General features: G+C 52.8%; 4 protein-coding genes across 4 annotated transcripts, besides 3 other annotated features; 3 read left to right on the plus strand and 1 right to left on the minus strand.

Annotated features, from left to right (window-relative positions):
• The first annotated feature begins 127 nt into the window (after nt 1-127).
• Nucleotides 128-149: a tandem repeat.
• Nucleotides 150-359: 210 nt separating this feature from the next.
• Nucleotides 360-1,133, minus strand: EKO05_0005961 (uncharacterized protein; the record flags this gene model as incomplete). Its single annotated transcript, XM_038945883.1, has 1 exon — nt 360-1,133. The coding sequence occupies one exon, from the start codon at nt 1,131-1,133 to the stop codon at nt 360-362; it is 774 nt and encodes a 257-aa protein (XP_038798971.1).
• A 185-nt stretch (nt 1,134-1,318) lies between these two features.
• Nucleotides 1,319-1,346: a tandem repeat.
• Nucleotides 1,347-1,580: 234 nt separating this feature from the next.
• EKO05_0005962 (Protein mlp1) lies at nt 1,581-8,294 on the plus strand (the record flags this gene model as incomplete). The annotated part of the gene is made up of 3 exons (XM_038939863.1): nt 1,581-1,872; nt 1,928-6,492; nt 6,543-8,294. 3 exons carry the CDS (start codon nt 1,581-1,583, stop codon nt 8,292-8,294), a joined length of 6,609 nt encoding a protein of 2,202 aa, XP_038798972.1.
• Nucleotides 8,232-8,274: a tandem repeat.
• Nucleotides 8,295-11,940: 3,646 nt separating the features above from the next.
• On the plus strand, nt 11,941-13,894 carry EKO05_0005963 (uncharacterized protein; the record flags this gene model as incomplete). The annotated part of the gene is made up of 4 exons (XM_038939706.1): nt 11,941-12,044; nt 12,104-12,488; nt 12,542-12,792; nt 12,838-13,894. 4 exons carry the CDS (start codon nt 11,941-11,943, stop codon nt 13,892-13,894), a joined length of 1,797 nt encoding a protein of 598 aa, XP_038798973.1.
• A 319-nt stretch (nt 13,895-14,213) lies between these two features.
• On the plus strand, nt 14,214-15,968 carry EKO05_0005964 (Gly-Xaa carboxypeptidase; the record flags this gene model as incomplete). The annotated part of the gene is made up of 1 exon (XM_038945884.1): nt 14,214-15,968. One exon carries the CDS (start codon nt 14,214-14,216, stop codon nt 15,966-15,968), a length of 1,755 nt encoding a protein of 584 aa, XP_038798974.1.
• Between the last annotated feature and the right edge of the window lie 704 nt (nt 15,969-16,672).

Genomic DNA, 16,672 nt, shown 5'->3' on the forward strand with positions numbered 1-16,672 from the left:
TGCTCGGGGTGGCAGCGGGTGCGATGGTGCTGGCAATGCTGGTGGTGTGAACTGGAGTTGCACTTGGTGGTCTCAGGAGATGAAAGGTTGGAGGGAGCTGATAACAATATTCTAGCAGCGTGACAGTTTTGTTTGTTTGTTTGTTTGTTCTGGCTTGCGCCAGGTTTTTGTTTTTGTTTGCGCTTTCTTCATCGACATAAGGCAAAGTGACGAGAGGAGCAGTAAACCTAAACCTTCTCACTCATCCTGTTGTACATTTTGGGATCAATTTTGGCCAACTACTGGCACAGCCCCCGTTAACGCCGAAACATCAGAATGTTGTAGCCAAACGCCTTCGCTATGCATGTAAATCAAAACTCTTACTTTCGCAGTCCAGAGAAGTCTTTGAGGACGTGAGCCATGTGCGTATTGGTAACTCTACCGTTCTTGCGCGGCGCACGCTTTTTCTTGGGCTTCGGTGTGTTGTCGACAGTCACGCGCGGCGCAGTGGCAACGTTCAGGCCAACATTCAGTAGCGTGTTACGCATATCATCCGGATTGGCGGGGATAGCGATCTTATGCCAGTCGCTGATGAACTGGGTGTCCATGGAATGCTGGAGCGACGGATCGTTGTCCCACACTGTCTTCGGCACGCCGTCCTTGGTCTCCTTCAACAGGATGAGCTTCTTCGCCTGCAGAGGCCTGATCTCGTCCGCTACGTTCGGCCAGCCATCCTTCAGGTCCTTGATTGACAATCCCTGCGCCGACTTTTGACTCTGGAGGTAGGCCTTCAGTTGCTGGGGGTTGCGAATGTTAAGCTTGGGCTTGTAGTGGTACAAGTTTGTCGCGTGGTCGTACCCTATACGGTTGTCCTTGGAAGGCGAGTGGAAGAGCTGACGCAGCTGTTTCCAGTTGGGCTGGTCCTCTCGTACGTTCAGGTACTTCATAATCTCCTCGAACGACAGCTGCTTCAAGCCGTCCTTCAGGTGGTCACGGGCAAAGCCAAACTGAGTGTAGATGTGGTCACCGGTGCCCATGTCCGCTGGCTGCGAGTAGACGACGTTCGCGGCCTCTGCTTGACGCTTACGCTTGGCGCCATTTGCAGATGAGTTGGAGGGCGTTGGCGAGGGCGCGGCGACGTTGAGGAACGACATGGCGGGTGGACTGCGCGAGGTGAAGCTAGTCCTGGTCGCAGCGTGTGCGGCCTGGGGAGGGCGGTCGCGGCAGGTCGAGGCCGACCGATGCGGGTAAAGGCTAGGGTTCCCTTGCGTGTGCAGCGTCTAGCAAAAGGGCCGCACAGCGGTGAAGGACGGCGAGGGTGCGTGCGGGCGAGGATCTCGGTGAAGGTGAGGTGAGGTGAGTGGAGGCAGCGCAACATGAATCAAAGGCAACCATGATGCGCGAGCGGGCGGGCTTGGCCCATGCGGTGTTAGCGCGACGTGCGTCAAACAAACGGAAGCTCTGCGCGACTCTCGAGCTCCCATCAACGCGACTTCATTGTCTGCGCCCCTGCCCACACTCTCCTTTGTGTCTCTTTCCCTCGCGCCTTCACCAGCTACTGCCGAAATGTGCTAGGTCTGACGACACACTCACTCACAGACATGGCTGCACCGGCAGTAGACGCCAGCTATCTGGCCGCGTCGTATTCCGTACCCGAGACGACATTCCAATCGCTGCTCTCTGACCCCACGGTCGAGCTCGTGCAGTCGCTCCTCGTGCAAATCGAGGCCAAAGCACGCGAGTACGATGACCTCAGGTCTGACAAGATCAAGGTCGATGTCGAGCTCGAAGCCGCTGTGCAGAGTGGAGATGCTCGCGCGCGCACTCTGAAGGCATCCGCCGACAAGGCGCAGAAAGAAGTGGAGCAGCTGCAGCAAAAGCTGGCGCGGGAAGGTGCGTACAGAGGTGTGGTTGGGGGAAAGAGCATCTACTAATCTGACATACACAGAACTGGCCCGCCAACAGATCGAGAAGGAGCTGAACGACCTCAAGAACTCGTCGACCAGCTCTGCTTCGGAAGTGCAGGCACTTCAGTCCCGCATCAAGACGCTCGAGTCTCAGAACCGTGACACTCTGGCCATGCACGAAGCCAAGGGCGTGGCTCACGACCGCCTCGCGAAAGAACTTTCAGATCAGCACCAGAAGTTTGTTGATCTGCGCAAGCAAGTCTCTGCCCTCGAGGAGAGCAAGCAGTCGCTCGAGAACGCCGCCGCCAATGTCAAGTTTCGAGAGACCAACTTCCAGCAGGAGATTGAGCTCTTGCGCAAGAACAACGAGTGGTTTGAAGGCGAACTCAAGACTCGTTCTGAAGACCAGACAAAGTATCGCAAGGAGAAGAATGCGCAGGTGGCCGAGCTGCAGCGTGCTAACGCAGAGGCATCCGAGACGATCGACACCCTCCGCCGAACAGAAACGTCATTGCGCCAACATATCGAGAAGATTGAGCAAAAGGCCGACGAATCACGCGCACGAATCGAACAGCTCGAGGATGAGGCAACACAGAACCAGTCTTCTTTTCGCAATGAGCTTGATAGCGCACGTCGACTTGCAACACTCCACCAAGAGAGCGCTGAGCTTGTCAAAGGTCGCCTGCAGCAACTTCAGGCTGAGCTGGCTCAATTGAGCGACAACGCTGCCCTCGAGATTGGCCAGCTCCAGGCTGAAGTCGAGTCGGAGCGCAATAAGGTGGCCGAGGCTGAAGGCCGCATTGCAGAGCTGGAGACTGGGCAAGAGAACCTGCTTGCTCAAATTTCTGAGCTCGAGAACGCTGCCCGCATGCCTGCCACACCTCGACGGCCCATGAACAGCGCGTTCGAGACGCCCGGCAGGGCTGGTTCACCTGCCGTCTTTTCGCCAGGAGGCTCGCGTCTGAAGGGTGGCATGTCGGTCACACATTTGTACTCGGAGAACATGCAGTTGAAATCGGAGATCCGCACGCTGCGCGAGAAGAGCGAAGAGAAGGATGCAACGCTGGCCGAGATGCTCGAGTCGCTAGAGCAGGCACAGCCCGAAATTGAAGAGCTTCGCCGTGAGAACGAGATGTTGACAAACCAGACCACCGAAATCAGCGCCCTTCTAGATGAAGCCACAGCAGATCGAGAAGCTGCCCGTAAGGATGTTCGCAAGGCTGTTGGTGATCTGGAAGGCACTTATCGCGAATGCACAACGCTTCGTCAGCAGCTCCAGGATACCGTCACTCAGATGCAGCTCCTGCTCTGGCGTCAAGAAGCAAGCGAGAGGGGCATGGAGTCGCTCACACCGGAGCAACAGGAGCGTGTCCTGCACGCCGCACAACACAATAACGAGATGCCAGATAATCAAATCGAGGAAAACACGGCGACTGGTCACCTTATTGCCAAGCACCTGCTGCTTTTTACGGATATTCAATCATGTTCGCAGAAGAACCAAGAACTTCTGGCAGCCATCCGATCCGTAGCTGAGTCCCATGAGGGACAGGAGGCTCGAGACAAAGCTGAGCAACATAAGAAGGATGAGGAAGAATTGGGACAGTTGCGAGGGAAATTGGCTGATCAGGAAGAGCAAATCAGATCACTTGATCTTCGACTCAAGAGCGTAACGAAAGAACGCGAGATGTACCGTCGCATCACCACCAGCCGCGGACACCAGCTCAATGCTGATGGCACTCCTGACTTTGGACAGTCCTTCGACAGTCGGGCTGCATTCGCGACACCGCCACCCGGAGGCTCTTTCAACATGGACCAGACGCCTCATAGCAAAGAGGTTGCTGGATACGAGAAGCTAATCAAAGATCTGCAATCTCACCTAGATTTGTTGAGAGAGGAGAACGCTACGGATCGTGCTACGCTCAAGCAGCAGGTTGACAGTCTTACCAAGGAGAGCAACCAGCTCCAGAGTGACAAGCTGCGACTCGACAACCAGGTCCGACGCGAGCAGGATCGGTATACTCATCTTGAGGGCAATATGAAGCTGCTTCAGTCCGAAAAGACGACTCTGCAGGAGCGCTACGCTTCCATTCAAGATGCGCTCGCGAAGCAGGATGAGAAGGTCGACAAGGCGCAACAAGAAGCTCTCGACGCTGCAGCGCGAGCTGAGGGGTTGGATCGCGAGATCGTTAACCTGAAGGCTTCGCAGACCATGTGGAAGACTATTGAGGCACGCCTCACAGAACGCAACAAGGAGCTCACGGACGAGCGAGATCGCCTTAGCAAGATGGTCACTGATGTACAGAGTCTTCGCAACGAACAGGAGCTGTCCAACGCTGAAAACCGTCGCCGACTTCAGGATCGGGTTGACGCGCTTGAAGCAGAGCTAAGCATCACTCAACGAAAGCTGGAGGATGAAATTGCTGAGCACAAGAAGACAACACAACAGCGTGACTATGAGCGAACCGATGCCCAGCGCCGTATTGATGATTTCATCAAAGCTAAAAACGAGGCTGATGTCAAGTTCGCTTCAGCTAACACCGCACGACAACAACTTGAGCAGCGTGTCACCGAACTTCAGTCTCAGCTCCAGTCTGCTGAAGAACGCGCACAAGCTCTTCGCCCACGTCAGACCAACCGAGCGGACGAGGACAACGAAGATGCAACAAATCGTGAAGAAGAATTGGAGGCACAAGTTACGGAACTCCAGCGCAAGATTGAGCGCAAGCAAGAGGATCTTGAAGTTGCGAACGGTCAAATCGAGACTTTCCAAGCAATTGCTCAAGAAGCTGAGGACCAGCTTCGCAGCCAATTAGAGACCCACGAACAGTACGAGCAGGAGATGAATGCAGCACAACAGGAGAAGGACGCAACCATTGCCGACTTACAGCAACGTGTTGACGAGATCTCTTCCGAACTTGCAACATCCAACACCGAGCTCACTGAGCTCCGTGGTCAGCATGAGCAAGAAACCCTGCGCCTCACTCAGCAGAAGGATGCTTTGGAGACAGAAATCGCTCGTCTCAAGGGCGATGTTACAGACTACAAGGCGGAAGTGGACAACCAGGCACAGTTGGTAGCTTCGCAGGCGGAGATCGCAACGCGTGCTCAGCAAGACTACGAGCACGAGCTCGCAAAGCACGGCGAGACTATGAAGAGTCTCCGTGTTCTTCGCGACGAGCACAATCAACTCAAGATGGAGATTGCGCAATTCAAGGCTCAGGCTGAAGCCGCGCAAGCGACATTAGCGCAAAACGAGGAGCATTGGACGACCACTCGTGAACAATTTGAAAGTCAAATTGCTGAAGCCCAAAGAAATTACGACGGGGCAAAGCAACACAACAAGACTCTTCTTCGCCAATTCGACGACTACAAGACGCAGATTGAGGCCCTCAAGAGCAACCGTGCCGCTGCCAGTGATGATGCAGCAAACACTACATCGAACTCAAGCGGTCTCCAGGAGATCAACGACTATCTCCGACGCGAGAAGGAGATTCTGGAAGTCCAGCTTAACCTTAAGGACCAAGAGGTTAAGCGACAAGAGCAGCAACTTAACCATTTCCAGACCCAGCTCGATCAAGCTCGCGAGAAGCTCATTGCTGAGCAAGGAAAGGCCCAACAGGGCGGAAGTAATCTGCAGAGCCTTCAGACCCAGGTCGAGCAGCTCAACGTCTACAGAGAGAGCACAACTACTCTACGCAACGAGAACCGTCGCATTGAAGCACAGCTTGCGGAGAAGAACACGGAGATGGAATCTCTTCATGAGCAGCTTGAGCCTCTGCAGGCCCGTGTCGCGGAGTTGGAAGGTGAGATCGAGCTACACCTCGGTCACTTGAAGGCTGTGGAAGAGGACCGTGACCGTTGGCAGAAGCGACACCAGGACGTGCTACAGCGATATGACCGCATTGATCCAAAGGAGCTGGAAGACCTCAAACAGCAGATCGAGACCCTACAGACGGAGCGTGACCAGGCCACCGGACAAGTCACAGAACTCAAAGAACAAGTGACTGGTCTCAACGAGAAAATGCAGTCCACGGAGGGCACACAGGCGACTGCTATGGAAGAGGCGGTTAACATTGCAGTCCGGGCAGCCAAACAAGACGCGAAGGAAAGGTTTAACAAACTTCACGGAGAAAAGATGGGAGTGGTAAGAGCGGAAGTCGCAGCCCTTACCACTGAGCGAAATGAGCTTCAAGAGAAACTCGCATCTGTCCAGCAAGAATTGGACATCGCTCGTCAACAAGCCACCTTGACGCAGTCGGAAAGCACTCAATCGCAGGAGCAGCTAACATCACTCCAACAACAGTTGGAGGAGTTGAAGAGCCAGCTTGCTTCAGCTCAACAAGAACTCGAAACAACAAAGACGGCCCGCGATGAGGCTGTTGCTCGTGCAGATGCCAGCAGCAGTGCTAACGTTGATGTCAACAAAGGTGAAGAGGGCCAGATTGACGAAACCAACTCCGAGCCCCTCCAGCAAGAGGCTGAACGACTCAAGATCCGGGTGACAGAGGCTGAGAACAAGGAGAAGGCCGCTTCCAATGCAGCTGCCGGTCTACAGGTTCAGCTTGGCTTTGCTAGGGAGAAGATCACTGAGCTTGAGCAGAAGGAGGTACGTTCATGCCTGGTGACTGTTGTAATCTACCACTGACCGTTACTCAGGCTGAAGACAAGACGCGCATCGTCAAGCTGGAGGCTGACCTCAAGGCAGCACAGTCTTCTGCACCAGCAGAGACAGAGACAGAGACGCAGACAGCTGTCGAGCCATCAACAGCCGCGCCATACTCTGATGAGATCGACAAACTCAAAGAAGAACTTGCTGCAGCACAGAAGGAAGTTGAAGATCTCCGAACTCGAGCTGAAGCGGCGGAAGCTGCTGCCAGCAATGCGAAGAGCGTGGCACCGACAGAGGCTCAGCCAAACAATGAGCAGCTGGAGGCCACCAAAGCGCAACTGGAAGAGCGTGAAGCACGGGTCGCTGAACTTGAGCTCACTCTTCAGCAAAGACAGACTATGCTTGACCAGCGTGAAACTAAAATCGCAGGTCGAGAGAGCAAAGCTCAGGACCTTCGTGAACAAGCCAACAACAAGATCCGGTCGATCAGGAAGGAGACCGATGAGGAGAAAGCGAAGCTGGCGGTCCAGCACCAGGCTGAGATCGATCAGCTCAAGAAACAGATCGTGGCAAGCGCTACGACAACACCGGGTACTCCTAAGGCCCCTACGTCAGAAACACCAATCAAGTCAGAATCGATCCCTTGGCCTGATGCCAACAAAGACCAGATCAGAGTCTGGATGAACTCAAACAAGGAAGCGAAGGAAGTAGCCCAGATGATTGTGAGCAAGTATACGGCTCCTCTGAAATCCGAAATTGGAGAATTGAACAAGGAGATCGAGACTCTCAAATCTGCTGAGAAGCCTTCCGCAGCTGCGAACCAAGTGGACAACCATAATCATGCCGCGGATTTGGCTATTGCTAAGGCGGAGCACGAAGTCAACCTGAAGACGGCTCTAGAGCAGAAGGAGGCTATGATGAACAGGCAATCCGAACTCAAGGTCAAGCTGACGAAGGGTCAACTCTCAGCGCTCAAGGTCAAGTGGGCGGTATTTGAAAAAGCGGCCAAGGAAACCCCAACAGAAGAGGTGGCGAAGGTATATGAGGAAGCAAAGAATGCAAAAGACACCACTACTCAAACAAGCACGCCTGCAAGGCCACAATCGGCAGCCTCAGTACAGCAGCCCGGTCTTCCTCAGCCAGGTGGCATTCCACGGCCCCTATCCGCGCTTGGCCAGCAGGTGCCTGTATCTGCCCAGACAAATGGTGCTCCCAACCCGTTCCAGCAAAGTGGTCAAAATGCAGGCTCGAACGCGGCACTGAACCCTTTTACTCAATCCGCGCGTGGTATCGTGGCACCAGGGCTCGCAAACCAAGTTCAGACTGCACCTGGCCAGCAAGTCCAAACACAAAACGCTGGTCGGGGCCACGGCACTGGTCCTGCTGCTCTGAAGAGCTTAGTGGGGGCTGGTCAGACTGGTATTCCACGTGGTGGCAGCGGTATTCCACAGCCTGGTAGCGGTATCCCGCAACTTGGAGGCCGTGGCGCTGGTCGTGGTCAACAACAGCAGACCGTTGCACAGATCCAGAGCGGCATCGCACGCGGTGGTGCTGCTGCCCGCGGTGGCCGTGGCGGAGGACGTGGACAAGGGCAGAGTCAAAATAACAGCCCAAGAACGAGCCTCAACCCAGGTGCTTCGCAGTTCCAGCCGGGTCAGGGTGCGGGACGAGGCCAGAAGCGTAATGCTGATGGCGAAGCAGAGGGTAGTGGAGCACGCGGGAACAAGCGACCAAGGGGTGGTCGAGGAGGTCAGGGTGGTGGTGAAGGTGCAGGTGGTGCGCCTGCTGCTGCAGAGTAAATTTCCTAAACATGGAGCATGAGCTGGAGCGAAAAGAATGTGGTTTAAGGTAGCATGGTTAGCGGGCTGCATTTGCTCTTATATGCTTGGGAGGGTGGGTAACATCGCTTGTTGCAGATTTCGTTCAACTCAAATATTTCCAGGATGTTTACGTATATGGACGGAGTGCGGTTATTAAACGTGAGTCTCAGTAAGGTCCATGTATACTATGCATATATCATCTCAACTTTTTCATAAATGTTGTAGCTCCCAAAAACAAAACAGCAGAATACATGGTGAACTAGTCCAGGATATCAGGAGACGAGTCCCTGGTAGCGTTCGCCGAAGGCCACAAGCGTGAAACGTACGGCAATCGATGCCAATCCAAGCACTTTCCGTATACGGTATCCAAAGGGGATAAGAAAATTTAAAAAGGTTGTGATTAATTGCATTCTGCGAAATTGTGTTGAACTAATATCGCACTCCATAAGTGCGCAGGCAGACTTGAGTGAAAAGACGAAGAGGCCTCGCGGCTGATATAATTCAGTTGGATGCTTTGGACGACAAGGGTTTGAGGCTTATAGACGATGTGTGCAAGGAACGGAGGGCTCGAAGCTGTCGTTATGCATTCAAGGGCAGATCATGATGAGTAGGGCTGAGCAGCTACAAGAGCACTAAGATGGGATTGTAGAGCCACAGGATCTGTGGAACGATTCGCAAGTCGATGGAAAGCTCGACTCTGTTTTTCACGGTATTACGTTCTTAAAAAGCACGTGAGTGTAGAAAAGACGCGCATAACGTGCGCCTAGTTTTCGTGACTTTTCATCGTATTCGAATCGATCTGGTCACTTGGCTAAAGCTCGTGTTTTATGGTCAGTCACATGTCAGCATGTCTCAGCTATGCAAGCTTTGTTTTTACGGTGACATGGTTTAAGGGGCGGCACAGGCGCAGATGAATGACGATCACTGCGCGATCAAGTGACTGCACGTGTAAAAGTGTTTCGAGTACCTTGTTTAGCTGTTGTCGTAGTTTGCGTTGTTAAAGTGACGACTCGCGTTGGTGTCGTGCCGTCGGCGTTGTTGACGCCCTCCAGTACTCAATGTCCTCACGGCAACGTCTACAACGATGTACTCCATACAACGCGCATTGCTTACAGAGTTTGTCGAGTCCACGAGTTATGCGGTTGTGGACAATTACGCTTAAGGCATGAATCGTTCACGCCGGTGTCCCTGTGGGGCGACGAACTGCTTCTCTTCTCACAATGCAAAAAGAATCTGGGGTAGGAGGTAGCTCTACATAATTGTGATTGCAGTACTGGTGTCGGTTCAGATACCCGTTTGGATATCATCTACCTTTCTAGCATCTCGACTTGTCGTACGCCCTCAGGAAAGAAGAGGCTGGAGAGGAGCGACCGCTTACTGCTACTCGCCTTGCCTTCGCTACTGGCCGGATCTATGCTCATCCGTCCCACTCTGGATGCGCCCGGCGCTGGAGAGTCCCGTGCAGATCGGAACTGTGTGCCGCAACATGCAAACGCTGCTCCATACCTGACTGCCGCCGTCAAGCTGCTTGCGATCGCCATCTCTACAAACCATCCAGTTTTTTAGTGTGTCTGTAGGCTTAAGTGGACACTACTGACAACGATCAGCATGTGCACGACAGCCTTTGCATGCACGCTAGCGGCGCCTTCCATGTTGTGTCCTAGCTCTTGTGGATATTCTTTCTCGAAACCTCCCTATCTCGAGACTAAATGGTGCAGCGAAGTGTCGGTAACTTGAACTAGTCTCACTCAATACGCGTGCCTGAAAAGTCGTCAATGCTGTGGCAGCTCTTGCAAGTGCACAACGGCCTGTCCCATTACTTAATCGGGTACTCACGACAATGAGATCGATATCGGTCTTGCTGATGATCCACATGGTAAGTTTCACGCTGTCACAAGCTATCACAAGCGCCGCTTTCAAAAGCTTTCCTGAGTTATTCATAGCATCGACTGCGACTTGCTGTGTTTTCGCGTACAGTACCAAGCCCAATTGTATAAGCCAAATGACGCTCATTGTATGGCTCGTGGTGGAAGCCACCAACGCCATGCATCAGTCGAGCTATCAGAGCATTCTACTCGACATCTTGTGCAGGCGCCAATTGCAGCCAAAGCTCATGGCTCAGCAATATACTTGGCGACTATTGCACTTGTAGGGGACAAAAGCCAAGCGCACGTGGCGAAGATCACCACTCCATCGTGACGGACTTAATGTCCGTCCCCCTTGAGCTTATGGAACGATCCGCACGCACGGCCGTAAGTCCCTCAGAGGCTTTGGAGGAAACTTCGAGATCGGCGAGTGCACTGGAAAGCTGTTTGGAAATGTCAAGCTTGACTCAAACAGCCTCTGGAGTAAAGGAAGCAGGACCTGCCAAGGGATGCGTGTCTATGCAGTTGAATATAACGCTACAGATCTTGTGCACTACCACATCATCTCTTCTTGATACCCTCGCAGCCCTTCAGGAATGGTAGTTCGAGCTGAAGGTCAATTTTGGTAGGGTTGCGCGTGTGTCGCAATTCCCGGCGAATTCACGGCCGGCAGTCGCCGTTTCTACAAGTATAATTGCGTTTTGCAGATCATCAGTTCTACTTCATGTCACAACAACCAACTTGAGCGGCAACTTCAGTCATGCCTCGCTCCATGGAGCAATCGCTCGCACCCGGTGCCTGCAGGATCTTTCCATCGATCTCATTTCCGCAATGCTGGGACATCTGAACGGTTTGACACATGCGATAGTCCAGACCAAGATCTATAATCATGGCTCGTGCGTCGAGCCGCTGTCAAGAACGCGAGGGGACGGGAAACATCATGCCCAGAAGTTCGGGGCTGCCGCTGGCGCAACAGATTGTGCATGAGCGATTCCGCTTGGAAGGTGCAACTGCTTTCCGCGGTTTGGGGTTTTGGTGGCGAAGCTGCAAAGCATGCAGCCGGCGAACCATCGTTGGAAAGAGCGATCAGTAACCTCGAAACAAATCAACCATTCAAACTCTATTCTGTGTTAGTCTGTGATAGCATGCCACCACAACGTGGACAAAGGACCGAGACTTATGCACCCCAACAACGGTTGTGGAAGGGTTATGACGGACGTCAGGTATCTTGATTGATTGGACTGAACAGACAACGCGTGGGCACCGAAAGAATTCGGTCCCATTGTCCATGACACGTGGATATCGACTATTCGGGCAGAAATAACGATCTCCTAGTGCTACGGCAGTTCCATGTCATCTGTTGCATGTTCCTCTAGGCCCATCCTCCAACTCTCCGTCGAGCCGCTACAAATTGTGATAGGTGGGACGGCATGAGCTAGCCATAGGCTGCAGGACCACCAGTCCGACCTGGTCAAGCGCCCAACAACGGTAAGGGGAATCCGTGTTGACTCTGTCCCTACGGCAAGATCGCGGTGGATGTTGACAGCAATCATGACGATCTTGGCCGCCGCAATTGGGACGGGATCTGCTGCACAACCTTCGGCCCATGTCTTCGATCTTCACTTCGCCGATGAACATGCTCCTTCCGTCTCTCTTTCACCAGTACGTCCCGGTATAAGGGTTCTTGGTAGCGCAGCCATTGGAGCTGCAGCCTTGCACTCTTTGCCCCATATTATCATTGTGGCTTGTCGCTCTTTACAATGGCTCTCGAAAAAGCGCAGCTCGGGCCCCTGGGGTGGTTCTACATTGCCTTCGTTATTTGTTGGAATGTCTCGCTCGTTGCTGCTATGAGCTTCCTCTGGAGGTAAGTCGATAGGACTGTTGACTCACGTCTAATGGTCACTGACCGTACGATTGCTACAGGCATCGCGAGCTTCCTTCCATACGCATGCGAAGAGTTCCCCTCCTCTTCACTGGAATCGCTGCGCTTCATGTCTATGGCGCGATCAGTATCTTTGCTTATCCGTTTGGCTCATACTTTCCCTGCTCTGTCATCTTCTGGATGATGAGCATCCTCGTTCCTTTTGGTATGGCAATGTTCCAGGCCGCCAACACTCAGTTCTTGCACGTTGCAAGCCGACAGAAGCAACTGGCCCATATGAGCACGTTGAAAGATCAAAAGCCGATTAGTGAGAAGCAGGCCGAGGCGATCGGTAACAATCGCTTCAAGAGGATCGTGTCCGGTGTCGAACGAGCCGATAGGGTTGGGCGTTCACTGATCTTCATCGGAGTCGGTATGGTCATTCAGGTAGGCCTCTTATCAAATCCGCCCTGCTTCATATGCTGACTTGTTACTGTTAGGTCGCCGTCACGTTGCTCGTGTTTCTTGGCTCTGAGAAGTTCCACCCCGGTTTTGGTCTGTGGGATTACACCGTCCAAGGCACTGAGGCGGAACTGTACCTCAAGTGTAACCAGGGCTGGGAGTGGTGGATGTCGATCGTCTGGCAGTTCGTCTGGGCTTGGATCTACGCTCCCTACATGATTTGGAAGAGTAGAGGCGTGCGTGATGTACACGGCTGGCGTTTACAGACTATCTGCTGTTGCATTGCTGGGTAAGTCCACTCTGGAATACTCAGCGTTCATGCTGACCTTTCCAGACTCCCAGCATCTCCTCTTTGGCTTGCAGGCCTCTACGCTCCTTCCATGATAGCAGTCGGCGCCTACGTTCCGCCACCTATGTGGTTCGGGTTTTCCATCTTTCTTATGGAGATCATCACACTCGGCTTCCCTATCGTGGGTATTTTCAGAGCCCAGAGCGTTCGACAAGAGACACTTGATGCCATTGCTGAATGGGAAAAGCGCCAGGCCATGAACAGTTTCGATGGCACCCTAGTTGCTGAAGGGTCGTTGAAGAGTCACAGTGTTTACTCTGATACTTACTCCAAGACTACAACTCTCAAATCCGGTGGTGACATGACTGTCAATTCATTGGAGTCATCCAAATCTGGTATGCTCACCATGACAGCACTAGAGAATGCGCTCCGGACAAACGCAGCTCCCCTTCTAAAATTTGCTGCACTTAAGGACTTCTCTGGTGAGAACGTCAGCTTCCTTACACACGTTGCAGATTGGCGAAGATACTGGTTCACACCCAAGGCCTCCACTGCTGAGCACCGTCGTCAACAATTTATTGCCGCAACCCATATCTACGCTCGCTTTATTTCTCTCGAGTTTTCCGAGTTTCCTATCAACATTTCATCCAGAGAAATGAAACGCCTGTATAACGTCTTTGACAGCGCAGCTGTCCTTCTCTACCGCAACAAGCGTGGATCGCTCTCTTCCGAGACTTCCGACTCAGCTACACCTTTCGATAACGTACAGCCAGACCATGCCTCTGCCGCCGAATCACACATGCCACCAAGTCCGACAGGATCTACGTTTGGATTAAAGAACCTGGATGCACTTGGCCGTGCAAATCTTCGAGCGGTATCACGTCTAGATGGCATTTACTCAGAAGAGAAGTGTACCGATATCGAGATTCCTGATACGTTCGCTGAAGTGATCTTCGATCCTGCAGAGAGCGAGATCAAGTATCTTGTTCTCACCAACACATGGCCGAAGTTTGTCAATGCTGGACGCGCTGCAAGCCAAACTAGCAATGACGAAGAGGCTGGCAATGGATGGAAGCAGAAGATGCTTTGCGATCGAAACTAATCCTCCTTGTCGCGGTCCACTGGATGTTGCACGATGTTCACGCCCCCTACGGGCAGACGTGGACGTGGTTCCTTTGAGTTTGAGGTTGCACCATTTGGGAGCTTCTCGAAACAGTCTATGTAATTAACATGATACCTATTTTTGTTCTCTATATACCACCCCCCACTCTCGATAATATTCATTCTCCTACTCCCTCAATGCGATGACGAATTTTCGATAGGGAAGCGCGATTACCTTCCAGATCCGGACTAGACCAATCCTTCTGCCTTATACCCGCGTTTACGTCCGCTCCTCCACTTTTGAACACCATACCTTCAACATGGCCAAATCCTGGGGAGACGTGCTCACAGAGCCCAAGGAGCCGCGAAAGAGCTGGAGTTCATCTAAATCGCTTCGATATATCCTTCCTCTGCTGGGCCTTTGGTTCCTTCTGCGCAATTACATCCTCATTGCTAGCAATGCGTCCCAATGGCATCCCAGCACCGACAAAGAGAACAAGGACAGATGCCCGCAGGTTGAGCCTTTGTTTCCCTCCAGAAATACAAAGGAGCTGAACGACACCGAAAGCTATCTGGCATCTGGTGATTTCCGTAAGCTTGCAATCGAACGCCTGTCCGGGGCCGTGCAGATCCCAACTCAGAGCTACGATGACATGGGCGATATTGGTACAGACCCACGATGGGACATTTTCAACTCATTTGCAGACTACCTGGCGAAGACGTTTCCTCTCACTCATGCTACGCTGCAGCTCGAGAAAGTCAATACGCATGGCTTGTTATTTACCTGGTCTGGTACAGAGCCATCGTTGAAAGCCACCCTGCTTATGGCGCACCAAGATGTTGTGCCTGTTCCAGAGAGTACTATAAAGCAGTGGACACACCCTCCCTTCTCAGGTCATTACGATGGAAAGTTTGTTTGGGGTCGGGGTGCGAGTGACTGCAAGAATCAGCTTATGGCCATTCTTTCAGCTGTCGAGGCACTCCTCTCAGCCGACTTCACACCGCGTCGTACACTTATCTTGTCCTTTGGTTTCGACGAGGAGATCTCGGGTCGTGAAGGTGCACAGCATCTTGCGAAGTACCTGACCGAGAAGTATGGGCACAACTCTATTGCAGCTATTGTTGACGAAGGGGCTGTTAACGTCGAGAACTGGGGCGCCGACTTCGCTATTCCAGGTGTTGCGGAGAAGGGTTATGTTGACGTCGACATCGTTGTGCGCATGCCTGGTGGCCATTCTTCTGTCCCTCCTGCGCACAATGGCATAGGTGTTGCAGCAGAGCTCATTACTCTGATTGAGTACGGTCTCTACGAACCGCACCTTGCTGACGAGAACCCATACCTTGGCCTCTTAACATGCGGAGCAGAGCACGCGCCCGAGTTTCCTAAGAAGCTTCATCACTTGCTCGACAAGCGCTCTGCTAGAAGCCAGACGTGCGCGAAGAAGCCTGCCAAAGACAAGCTTGCTGAAGAGGCAGCGAAAGCAGGGCTGGGCGTGAAATACCTTTTCACAACCTCTGTTGCTGTCGATATCATCCATGGTGGTGTAAAGAACAACGCCCTGCCTGAGCGTACCCAGGTCACCGTCAACCACCGCATCAATGTCGGTGAGAGCTCGAGCGACATCAAGGCGCACATCACCAAGCTCGCTGGCATTATTGCCAAAGGATACAACTTGAAGCTTAATGCCTTCAACGGCACTGAGGAACCCTCTAGCATCACGCTCTCGCACCGTGCAACCGTCCTGGAGCCCGCTCCGGTGACTCCGACGACTCTGTATGCTAGCTCGTCAAACAACACCCGTGTCACGCCCTTCTCTGTTCTCTCTGGAACAACCCGTGCACTTTACGGCAAGGACCTTTTCGTCGCGCCTGGCATCATGACAGGAAACACTGATACGCGTTACTACTGGGATCTGAGCGAGCATATCTTCAGATATGGGCCGGGCTGGGACAAGGAGCAAGCAGGTATGGGCAACATTCACACCGTCGACGAGAGGATTGGCGTGCAGGCGCATCTTGATACCGTCAAGTGGATGTGGGGCTGGATTAGGAACATGGACGAGGCCGAACTATGAAAATGGTTCTATGAGCAGAGACGATGGCTCGAGTGTAATTTGGAGAGAGAGAGAGAGGGGGGGGGGGGGGGTTGCACGTGTAGGTTCGCGTACATTGCACTGTCTGCGAGACGTGAATGAGAACGCTTCATCATAGTATGGTATATTGAAGAAGTAGCACAACTGAATCATTCCTCGCCGGGTTCAAACGTTGAACGGCTTCTGAACGTTCAAGATATACTGCTGCCAGGCGCACGTTGTGCGGAAATGACGAAAGGAACACTTGATGTCGAAACAAATGACTACATCTGATGGTTGTGTGTGTTTGCTTGTCTGTCTCGCAAAGTTGTAAAAGCATAGAAACGATGCAGAGACGAAGCTATTCGTCCACAGCCACTGAAAATATACGTCTGGAAGCAGTGTGTTAAGGAGAAGATTCCAGACTTAGTACTGAGCGGAACTGTATGGTCCATTTGTGGTAGAGCTGTGAAAGCTATGCTTCTGTTACCGCAAGCGATGTCCTCACAGACCCTAAGGTATTGGATTGTTTCCTTCTTCATTCTTGTCGCCTCCTGCACTACTGGCATGGAAAGTTACAAAGGATGAGTGACGTGATGGCCAACCGAGCTTGTGTTCAGACCCGAACAAAAGGTTCCGGGAGCGTGACATACGGGCCGGAAGATCAGTGCATGTTTGTGCGATGCTGTATGACACCAAGTGCGTAC

This window comes from Ascochyta rabiei, chromosome 9 (genome assembly GCF_004011695.2).
Source record: "Ascochyta rabiei chromosome 9, complete sequence".
NCBI lineage: Eukaryota > Fungi > Ascomycota > Dothideomycetes > Pleosporales > Didymellaceae > Ascochyta > Ascochyta rabiei.